At 43.1% G+C, this 11674-nt stretch overlaps 1 protein-coding gene across 1 annotated transcript in view; it reads left to right on the forward strand.

Annotated features, from left to right (window-relative positions):
- DTHD1 (death domain containing 1) overlaps nucleotides 1–10775 on the forward strand; it is a 112192-nt gene extending 101417 nt beyond the window's left edge. Inside the window, exon 10 of the mRNA XM_073574726.1 lies at nucleotides 10043–10775. Coding sequence (XP_073430827.1) covers nucleotides 10043–10344 — 302 coding nt within the window. The 3' untranslated portion in view covers nucleotides 10345–10775. The remainder of the gene's footprint in view (nucleotides 1–10042) is intronic.
- The last annotated feature ends 899 nt before the right edge of the window (nucleotides 10776–11674 follow it).

Consider the following 11674-nt stretch of genomic DNA (forward strand, 5'->3'; position numbering starts at 1 on the left):
AGGATGAGTTGCAGTTTATAATGACCCAACTCAATTCACCATAAAATGTACGGTAAAAAATTACAGTTGAGGATAAATGGTGAAAAAAACAGCAATTCCATCATAGTTTTTGGGGATTTGTTTTTGATGTGTTCATTGTATGACAATACCAAACATGTAAAAAAAATTATTTTACTATTTTAGCAGCTTAAAAAAAATCATAAGTTTTTCAAGACTCAACTTCTTTCTTAGGCCTCTTTCACACATCAGGTTTTCGCAGTCAGGCGCGATCCGGCACTTTTGACAAAAACCGGATCCGGCGAAATGCAATGCCGGATCCGGTTTCCCCCCATTGACTTGCATTAGCGCCGGATCGGGCCAGATGGCCATGCGTTTCATCCGGTTTTCGCCGGATCCGGCAATGTGCCGCAATCCGGCGTCTGGAAAAAACGGGTACTGTAACGTTTCTTGTCTCCGGCGAAAAAGCCAGACACGCTGGATCCGGCGTGTCGGGCTTTTTCACACAATGAAAGCCTATGAGCGCCGCAATGTGCCGGATCCGGCGTTAGCCGGATCCGGTGGCCGGATCCGGTTTTTTGGGTCTGAGCATGCTCAGTAGCTCTGCCCACAAGACACATATATAAAAGCATGACAGTGGGACCCTCAGCCACACCCAACATGCCACCAAAGACAGCAACCAGGCGCAGGAGAAGGCAGGAGACCACTGCAGCACCATCAGCACCACCACCACCCCAAATAGAGCAGCATGCTGAACAACGGGAGGGGAGTCCAGCAGCAGATGAGAGAAGGTAATTATCAAATCCCCCATTCCTCAAAACTAGGGCCATGGAATATCAAGATATTCATTGGCCCTTTGCTTCTCTTTATTCAACATCCGCCCAAGAGATGCAGCAGCAGCAGTGGCAGCACTGGCAGCACTGGCAGCAGCAACAGCACCACCCACAGCCATGGAGTCTGGCCAGCAAAAGGACAGCACATCTTCTTCTGGGAGCCCTCCCTTGCATCGTCAGCGTTTGACGGTAAGTTTTTATTTCCAAAATCCATCATCTCTGTAATATATGTCTATTCATTGCCTTTTATTTCAAAACAGGAATCACAAGCTGAAGAGGAGCTCCCAGAAGAAGAAGGAAGGGGTGGACAGACACCTGGAGTGGGCTCACAATTGGTAAGTTTTTTGCATCAAACGCAGAAACACTACATCACACTACACACAACACATAGAAAACAATGTTCTGCAGACCACACACAGCAAACAAATGCCAACATCCAAACACATAATTTTTTTTCTTTTCTTCTCTAGTCTTCCCAATCTGGTGCTCGGCCAAGAGGTCCTCGCAGTGCCTCCCAGGGTCGTCGGCGACAGCAACGCGGCGGTCACCAGCGTGTAAGTATAATATTTAAGTGAAATTTTGGTACACTTTTTATTTCATGTCTTAAGTGTGGTGACTAATTTTGCTATTTTTCTCTTTTACTTTAACAGCCTTCACAGCGTGCTCCCGACTCAGACGGTGAGGATGGAGGAATAGATGTGGACCACCTCATCGATCTCATCACAGAACGGGAGCCGTTATGGAATATGGCTGACCGCCGCCATGCTGACCTGATCGTTACCCGACGACTCTGGGAGGAAATCTGTTCGCTCCTTGTGGCCCGCTGGGAGGACCTCGATGCTCGGGCCCAGATTAAAGAGTGTAAGTATATACAGTACCGGTTGCTTGATGTAAACCAGTGGTTCCCGAACTCCAGTCCTCGTGGTCCCCACGGATCATGTGTTCAGGATTTCTATTTACTATGGAAATCCTGAAAACATGACCCCTGGGGACCATGAGGACTGGAGTTTGGGAAACACTGATGTTGTATACTAACCACTTTGTCCTTTCTTGTTTCAGGGGACAGAATTGTGAAGCGGTGGCAGTCTGTGAGGGATCGTTTCAAGAAGGAGTTCAATAAAGAGATGCGGGCCCCGAGTGGATCTGGAGGACGCAGGAGCAAGTACAAGTACGCACGAGCCCTGTCGTTCCTCCGGGATACAATGGTCACCAGAAGGTAAATATTACACACCACATGTGAAAAAAAAATGTTTAGATGTAACAATTTTTTTTCAGCCAGGGCCATGCCATGTCACTATTTTAATTGTTTTTTTTTCTCTTTATTCCACAGCACGGTGAGCAGCACTCGGGAGCCTGCACGATTGGACCCTTCTGAGGCGATCCCTGAGGAGACCGGCACCGAGGGACACTTCGACCGCCCCTTTACATCTGCACCTTCCCAGCCTTCCCACACATTCGACCCATCTGTCCCATCCACCAGCACAGGAGCATCGTGGCCGCCTACATTACATGAAGCTGCTGGTGAGGAGATCGCTTTCCCTTTACCCCACCCTTCTGCCCCTGCCACCTCTAGTACACCTGCGGATACTGGGCGGCAGCGGCAGAGGGGTCAGGAAAAGACTTATGCACCAGAGTTCTTGCATCTGAATGCATCTTTCCAGAACTGTCTAAAAGTCTTGTCAGAGCAAATCTCCGCAGGCTTTCAGCAGATCAACTCCAGCATTCTGGAGGTGAAGACACTTCTGCAAACCATGCATTCAGAAGCAAGATCTTCGCCAAACCACACCTTTTTCAGGTCTGTTGTGGAGCGCATGGCAACGCTCTCTCCTACCCAGCAGATGCATGTAATGCATTCATGCCATGGTGCTCTCCAGCACGTTACCTCCCAACCTCCTCCTCCCACCCCAGTAGTTCCTCCACCTGCACCCCCTCCAGCCACTTTCCATCCTCCCCCTCCTATTACATACCAGCAACCTCCCCAGTACCAGCAACCTCCCCAGTACCAGACATCTCCCCACTTCCAGCAACCTGCCCCATACCAAACTCCTTCCCCGTACCAAACTCCTTCCCCATACAACTTTCCATCAACATCATCTGCTCCTACAGTCCCTGCCCAACCCTAAACTCCACCACCCACCACCTCTTCTGCCTCCCACATGTCCACCCATTCTGTAGCTTTTTCCACACCTTCACCTCTAACTGTTCCTTCCCCACCATGATCCCAGTCCTCTCTCCACACTCCCAGTGTCGAAGTGTCCCGCAGCCCCTCCAGCAGTATTTCCACCCCACACTACACAGATTTGTAATGTGTGTTTTTTAATAAAAATGCCCATTGGGTTTAAAACCTTTATTAAAAAAGTTTTTTGCACTTTAAAAACATTTTACAAAAAAAAGAAATATTTTAAATAAAAGTTAAATTATCGTTTCACAATGGTTGTCTGTCATTTCTTTCTGCGGCGAAATATTTTTTAAAAAAAGGTTAAATACAGGGTATTTCAATGGCAAAAGGTATTCAAAACCAGGTATATAACTGTGGGTAAATTTGAGCTTTTTGCCACAGTTGTGTTCCTGGTTGTGTTTGAAGCAAAGTATTTCACCTAAAAAGTTGTGTTTATTGTTGGTGATTTCCTAACAATGTACACAACTTTTGTTAAAAGGTGAAATACTTTGCATAAAACACAACCAGGTACACACCTGTGGCCTAAAGGTAAAAATAGTAAGACCATGACGAGATAGCCAACTTTGGTTGGCAAAGGTATATACTGTTGGTACAGAAGGTACACAAGTTTGGTTAAGGGCACAAATCTTTCAGTCTCTGTCATCCTGCCAGTGTACTCTGCCTTGAGGTGACATAAAGTACAGTGCAAAATTGTCCCTCATTACTGAAACCGTCACAGAACTTCTAGTGGTAATGTCATGGTAATCTTGCAAGGTGGTTTCTTCAGAGGGGTCCTCAATGGAAATGGGTTCCTTGCAGATAACAAAATTGTGGAGTACCACGCAAGCTTTGATCACCTCGTCCACTGTTTCTGCCTTGAGGTTGATCGCAGTCAATAGGACCCGCCATTTGGCTGTCAGACTACCAAAGGTACATTCAACCATTCTTCTTGCTCTTGTGAGGCGGTAATTAAAAAGGCGTTTTGTTCTTGACAATCCTCTGCTACCGTACGGTTTCAAAAGGTGTTCTGACAGCTGGAAGGCTTCATCCCCTACACAGACAAATGGCATAGGTGGACCAGATGTTTGCGGCAGCGGTCTAGGGGGTGGGAACTGGAAGGTGTTTCCATACAGATTACGCCCCATGGCAGACAGTTTGAAAACTTGAGAGTCATTGGAGCGGCCATAGGCCCCAATATCAACAGCAATAAATTTGTATTCCGCATCAGCGATGGCCATGAGGACAATGGAAAAATATTTCTTGTAATTGAAATATTCCGATCCCGATCCGGCTGGCTTTACAATGCGGATATGTTTCCCGTCCACAGCATCCAAGCAGTTCGGAAACTGACATATCTGTTGAAACTTTTCTGAAATTTCAATCCACCTCTCTGTTGTGGGCTCTGGTAAAAACTCTTCAGCTAAGGAGTCCCACAGTGCACGGCATGTACTTCACTATTCCAGATATGGTGGAAATCCCGAGTCTGTACTGGAAATGCAGTGACGAAAGGGATTCTCCAGTTGCAAGAAATCTGTGGGGAATTAAAAAACAATCAATTAGTTTAAAATCACAGCATTACATACCAAAAGTCAGCTATAACACTTGGAGCTGCAAACTACCACCAAGATTGCAGTGAAAGTGTGCTCTGATGCGAGCATATCCAATAAATGTGGCTTACCTTAAAGTCACCATCAGACGCTCTGCGGGTGAAACAGAGCAGCGGCAATAGGTGTCCGATTTTCTTATGAGGTGTGCAATGCGCTCCACCAAGTAATCAAAATTCTCCATTTTCATCCGAACATATCCAAAAAATTTATCCGGGTTTCGTCTAAGGTCCATGCAGAGTGTAGAATAGACCCCACGCGTCATTCTCTTGGCTGTGATGGGGTGGATCCACAAACGTCGTCTATGATGCCTGATGCGCTGCTGCTGTCTCGCTCTCTCCTTCTCCAGAACAATCACCCTCAAACGATTCGCCTCCGCTGTAAAATCCACCAAATTCTTCAAAATATTTCCAATCACAACATCCATCTTCGCCAGTAACTTGCTCTTCTCTCCAACCTGCACTTTCTCCTTTACAACCTGTCAAAGAAGGGCTGTAGGAACACGCTATATATGGTTTTTCAGTAGCCAATCCCTTTCGGAAGGCCACAAGGGGCGATTTTAAAAATCGGATCCGGCGTAATCCGTCGAAAAACGGATCGAAAACCGGATGAACCGGATGAGACGGATCCGGTATTGGCTGTCAAGCGCAAGACGGATCCGGCAGAAAACCGGATCCGTCACATCCGATTTTACTAAACATTTGCCGGATCCGGCGCTCCGGCACGACGCCGGAACGCGCCTGACGCCAAAAACCTGATGTGTGAAAGTAGCCTTAGAGGGGTGGCCATTAACAACAGTATTTTCGTTATTTTTATATTTTCTAACTTTACACAAGTAATATAGGGGGTTAAACTTTTTTATATTGTTGTCATACATCAGACTTTTATAGATACATTAATATATGAGTACAACTCCACAGCGGTTTGGACAGAGCGGAAACCTCGCCCCGCCCCCTTCTGGCTGCGCGGTGATTCCAGATGTGCTCAGTGAACACATCTAGAATCACCGCAAGGCACTCTTGAGTAGGCAGTTTACCTTACGGAGACTCAGTGTCTCCGCAAGGTAAACCAACATGCTGCGGTCTGGAAAGATGCGCCGCATGTCTGATTACTCGGGTGTGTCACCCGCGTAATCGGACGCATAGTGGAGTCGGGATTTAATAAAATCCCCTCCACTATGCAGGAACATCTGCCTCAGCGTTCAATCCGCAGCAATTCCTGATTGTTTCCACGCAGCGGAAACACAGCCTTTAAGTTTATATTTTTATTTCTTAATTTCCTTTTATTTTATTTTTTTAAATTTGTATTTTTATTACTTTTTTAAATATTTTTAAAACCTTTTTTTTACTTTACACTTAGTTTAGACCCTAAAGAGAAGTTTAACTCTGCAGTACAGCAGTATAAATGACGAATCATGATCTCTCAAGGAGGCAAGTCTATAACTTGGCTTCACAGAAATGCCAACATATCAGTGAAGAAAAATATTCAGAATTGAGAGTCCTCAGTGGTTGATACCTTTTAATGGCTAACTGAAAAGATGGTAACAAATTGCAAGCTTTCCAGACTACTCAGGTCTCTTCATCAGGCATTGAAGAGACCTGAGAAGTCTCGAAGCTTGCAATTTGTTACCATCTTTTCAGTTAGCCATTAAAAGGTATCAACCACTGAGGACTCTCAATTCTGAATATTTTTCTATCTACTGGCTAACACGGTACCAAGATATACATCTTTCCTGTAACATATCAGTGATGAGGGCCTTCAGCAGTCCCCTGGCTGCAGCAACTGTCATGTTAACTAATCAGCCCCCAAAGATCATGTCATAGGGGGACCAAAGGGCACCCAGAACAGACACCTGGGCAGAATTACACAGGTTAAAACATGCTGTCAGTGACTAACAGCATCATTTAAGTGGAGAACAGCAGAGATAAGTGTTAGCTAATTTCAATCACTGTTGTTTGAGGCAAATGCTGGCTTTGTTACACAGTCAACATCTGCACTGTGTCCTGTGAATGCAACTCCCCAGTTTGTTCCATACACTCAACCACCTGCTCCATGACATACAGTTGTGTGAAAAAGTATTCCTGATTTAATATACTTTTGTATGGTTGTCACACTTAAATGTTTCATATCACCAAATAAATTTAAATATTAGACAAAGATAACACAAGTAAACACAAAATTCAGTTTTTAAATGACGGTCTTTATTATTAAGAGAAAGCGAAATCCAAACCTACAGGGCCATGTGTGAAAAAATGATTGCCCCTCAAATTACCTGTGGTTTATTATATCTTTGGGAAGCTGAATTCAAATTCACTAGCCACACCCAGACCTGATTACTGCCACACCTGTTCTTAATAAAAAAAATCACTTAAATAGGACCTGTCTGACAAAGTAAAGTAGACTAAAAGATCCTCAAAAGCTAGACATCATGTCGCGATCCAAAGAAATTCTGGAATAAATGAGAAACAAAGTATTTGAGATCTCTCAGTCTAGAAAAGGCTATATAGCTATTTCTGAAGCTTTGGGACTCCATCAGACAACAATGAGAGTCATTATCCACAAATGGCGCAAGCATTGAACAGGGCTAAGTCTTCCCAGGCCTGGCCAGCTGACCAAAATTATCCCAAGAGTGCAGCGATGACTCATCCAAGAGGTCACAAAAGACTCTACAACAACATCCAAAGAACTGTAGGCTTCACTTGCCTCAGTTAAGGCCAGTGTTCGTGACTCCACCATAAGAAAGAGACTATGTAAAAATGGCCTGCACGACAGATTTCCAAGACGAAAACCACTGCTGAGCAATAAGAACATAAAGGCTTGTCTTGGTTTTGCTAGAAAACATCTTGATGATCCCCAAGACTTTTGAAAGAATACTGTATGGACTGACGAGATAAAAGTTGACCTTTTTGGAAGTTATATATCCCATTACATCTGGTATAGAAGTAACACGGCATTTCAGAAAAGGAACATCATACCAACAGTAAAATATAGTGGTGGTAGTGTGATGGTCTGGGGCTGTTATGCTACTTCAGGACATGGAAGACATTTTTTATTAATTAATGTATACCATAAAAAATAAAACATGTGATCAGGCTGCAGCGCAGGTGCCGCCACCAGCGTCTGCCTGCAGAAAATAATTTTTTTTCAATATATACAGTATATATGAAATTCAGTATGTAAAATAAGGGGCAGGTCGCTGAGGGATCAATGACCTGTCAGAAGTCATACTGGTAAATACCTAATCAGAGCACCACACGCTGACCCTGCACATAGCCCCGCCCTGGAGCATGAGCATATTGTTAACTCAAAACATGAAAATAAAGATTAAGCAACAACCACAAGACGGATTTCATCAACCAAGGTATCATTGTAATCAGTTTAACGCCGCCATACTGACACTGTCTGTAGCCTACTGTGCACAATCCTGCTAACAATTTCCCTTTAAGGGATTTAGTCAGGCAAATGATGTCCTTAATGCTGAGAAATATTGGCAATAATTTCCCATCATGCAATATCACCAGGGTGGCGTCTGATTGCCTCCAAATTTATTCTGCATCAAAACAGTGACGTCAAACATACAGCCAATGTCATTAAGTAATATCTTCATCATAAAGAAGAACAAGAGGTACTAGAAGTGATGACATGGCCCCCCACAAAGCCCTTATCTCAACATCAATGAATCTGGCTGGGATAACATTAAGAGACAGAAGTATTTGCACAATGAATGACTCAATCCACAGAAGATCCGTGGTTAAAGGCCCCGTCTCACATAGCAAGATCACTAACGAGATCACTGAAGCGTCACCGATTTTGTGATGCAACAGCGACCTCGCCAGCAATCTCGCTACATGTGACACATAGCGGCAACCGGCCCCCGCTATGATCGTGCTCGAATGTCCTGGGCCATTTTTTGATCACTGGTGTCGAGCTGGCCAGCGTGCATCGCTGTTTGACACAGACGAGCGACCTTGGTGGTGACTCAGAAATCATGGACGCAGGCGGGAGTCATCAGAATCACTGCTGTGTGACAAGGTCCCAATGACCTCCGAGTCGTTATACGGATCGCTGGATCATTGCTGCGTCATTGGGTAAATCTGACTGTTTGACAGCTTACTAGCGACCATTTAGCGACACACCAGAGATCCTTACCAGGTCGTATCGTTGTCGGGATCATTGGTGCGTCGCAAAATGTAACGGTACCCTAATTCTCCAAGAAGTTTGGAACAACCTGACTACCAAGTTCCTTCAAACTTTCGTGCAAGTATACCTAAAAGACTCGGTACTATTTTGAAGGCAAAGTCAAATATTGCTTTGATTTCAATTTCTCGTTTGCTCAGTCATTTTTGTTTGCATTTTTTTAGTTATTAACAGTAAAAAAATAAAAAAATATAAAAAACAAAAAATAACGGATCTGAGCCAAGAGTGTACTCATAAGTCCCAGTTCTAAAGGGATGTACAAGGGCACATAGAAGGGCACACAGCTATGATTAGGTAGGTGCTGAATGAAAAATCATTATTGATAATGTGTAGTGACAGTAACGAACACCTACTGTTCGGGCATGGATGGCGAACATGAACTTCTCCAGGAAGTCTGTGTAACTGTTTGGATTCGGCACCCCGAACACTGGGTGTTTCTTGTGCTGTCATCTGCATGACACTGTGAGAAACACTAGCGGCTTTGATTGGTGGTCAGCAGTAGAGATGAGCAAATATCTTCCTGTCACTGCTTATTCGGCAAGTTAGAGCGCTTATCAAATAAGCTGCAGAGGGAACCTGGCTTCCTGGACCCTACATGCTGATCATCGGATTGGTGCCGCAGCTGTATGTGTCACGGCTGTGTGACAGTCACGACAGATGCATGGAGAGCCCAACACACAGGTTCTCCATGCATGTGCTGTGACTGTCACATAGCCGTGACACATGCAGCTGCGGCATCAATCAGCTGAACAGCTGGAACGATCCAGGAAACCAGGTTCCCTCTGCAGCTTATTCGATAAGCGCTATAGCTTGCCGAATAAGCAGCGACCAGAAGATATTCGCTCAACTCAGCAGCTATGACCGGAGGAAAAAGTTTACCTCCGGTGACAAAGGCTTCGGATGTTGACAGAGTACTATTCCCATCACCCTACTTCTGCTGTCACTGATATCAATGAGAGCAGGCTCCCTTAGTATTCAGCTGGTTTCAGAAAGAATTGCAAAGCCATTTTGAAATGACATGTCAAAGTAAGTACACCAGCCGCATCAGGTTTAAAATATATGTACATTGTATAATATTGTATGCAGTTTCTAGTGTGAATTTAGTGACAGAGCCACATAAAGAATATATATATGCTTGTTAATTATTTTTTTTGTTCCCCATGAAAGGTTTCCAGTTTTGGAATCTGTTTTTGAAGGTGTTATACACTTATATAATATGTAATTGTGTCTTTATCTCTATGATTCCAAAATAGATATGTTGTGGGACAGTGTTCTCAAATGGGTGGCTCAAGAACTCTCAGAAGAAGATGCAGCAGAACTGATACATTCTCTACCCATTCGTCGCAGTACCATCCAGCTAGTGAGATTAAAAAGCCCAAATAACTTGACCATTCAGATCTACGAACTCCTGAGTCTATGGAAGAAAAGGCTTCCCACATCTACAGATAAATTCCGACTATTAGGTCGACACCTTCAAAAGAGTGGGAGAAGTGATCTAGTGGAACAGATGAAAGTGAAATGGGAACCCAACATGCTTGGACTAGCAACTCCGTAAACTTTTATGGAAAATCTTTCAGTATATTAAAAAACTTTTCAAAGGGTGGAAACTATTTATGGCAGTAAGAATCTACTGTACACCTGTGGTTTTTTTTTTTGCAAAAAAAATGTGTAAATGGTGCAATGAAAAAAGCTAATAAAAGTAATAATACAAGGAGCAATAGTAAGTAGCAAAAGTAAGAAGTCTGATCAGTACCAGAAATTACACCCTGGACCCGATTGTCATAAAACTCTAAGCATTAGTAAAACCAACACACCATGCCCCCTATCTAGATATATCTAGAGATGTATAATATGGATTTATTTTATATTATTTTGTATAATAACATGCACTAGATAAAATCAATAACATAGCAAGCAAAATTCAGCAAACTTCATTTCATAGCACTGAAAGTACAACACAAACACGGAGATTACTGCTATAATCTAGCACGCACCCATTTTAGCCATTTATTTTTTTTACTTTTGGTGACAATTGCACAAGCAGTAGTATTTGTGCACTTGTAGTTTGGGAACAATATGGATGAATGTTAGGCCAGCAGGGCTAATAAACCTCTACTGTAATTGTAATTAATCCAGAATTTCACTATGAGTGTAGACTACATCTCATATTATACATATATATTTTTTCTATTGTTTCAATATATTTTCATATTATTGATTACACACTAATAAATGATGGTCTGGATGAATCTGCAGTATTAGATCAAATCATAGCAATTATCATCCATCCATTTAGAGGCTTTTGTTTTCTATTAACGTCTGTTTTATGCCTCACTCACTCACTTATGCATTTTTCACTACATGTTCTATCCATATTTTTATGGGTTTTAAAGGGAATATCCAGGACTTTACAAATAACTAAAAATTTACCTAAGCACTAACAGGCAGGTAATTCAAACTTACCTGCCTGTTGTGCACGGTGCCGTTCTTCCCTGGCACAGAGCGGTCACAGCACTATGAGGCTGACCTCCACGGCTCATCTGATCACCTGAGGTCATAAATTAGTATATATGTGTGTGTACAGTACATGAATGTGTGTATGTATGTATGTGCATCTGTGTGTGTATGTATGTACTTTATATGTATGTGTGCATCTATGTGTATGTATGTGTGCGCATCTGTGTGTGTATATGAATGTACGGTATATGTAGATGTGTATCTCTGTGTATGTAGGTGTGTATATCCTTGTGTGTGTATGTATGTACAATATCTGTATGCATGTATCTGTGTGTGTATGTATGTGTGTATCTATGCATGTATGTTTACATCTGTGTATGTACAGTATGTGTGTATCTGTGTGTATGCATTTACAGTATATGGGTATC

Source organism: Dendrobates tinctorius, unplaced genomic scaffold (genome assembly GCF_039654945.1).
Source record: "Dendrobates tinctorius isolate UK_male_01 unplaced genomic scaffold, ASM3965494v1 ptg000039l, whole genome shotgun sequence".
Classification (NCBI taxonomy): Eukaryota; Metazoa; Chordata; class Amphibia; order Anura; family Dendrobatidae; genus Dendrobates; species Dendrobates tinctorius.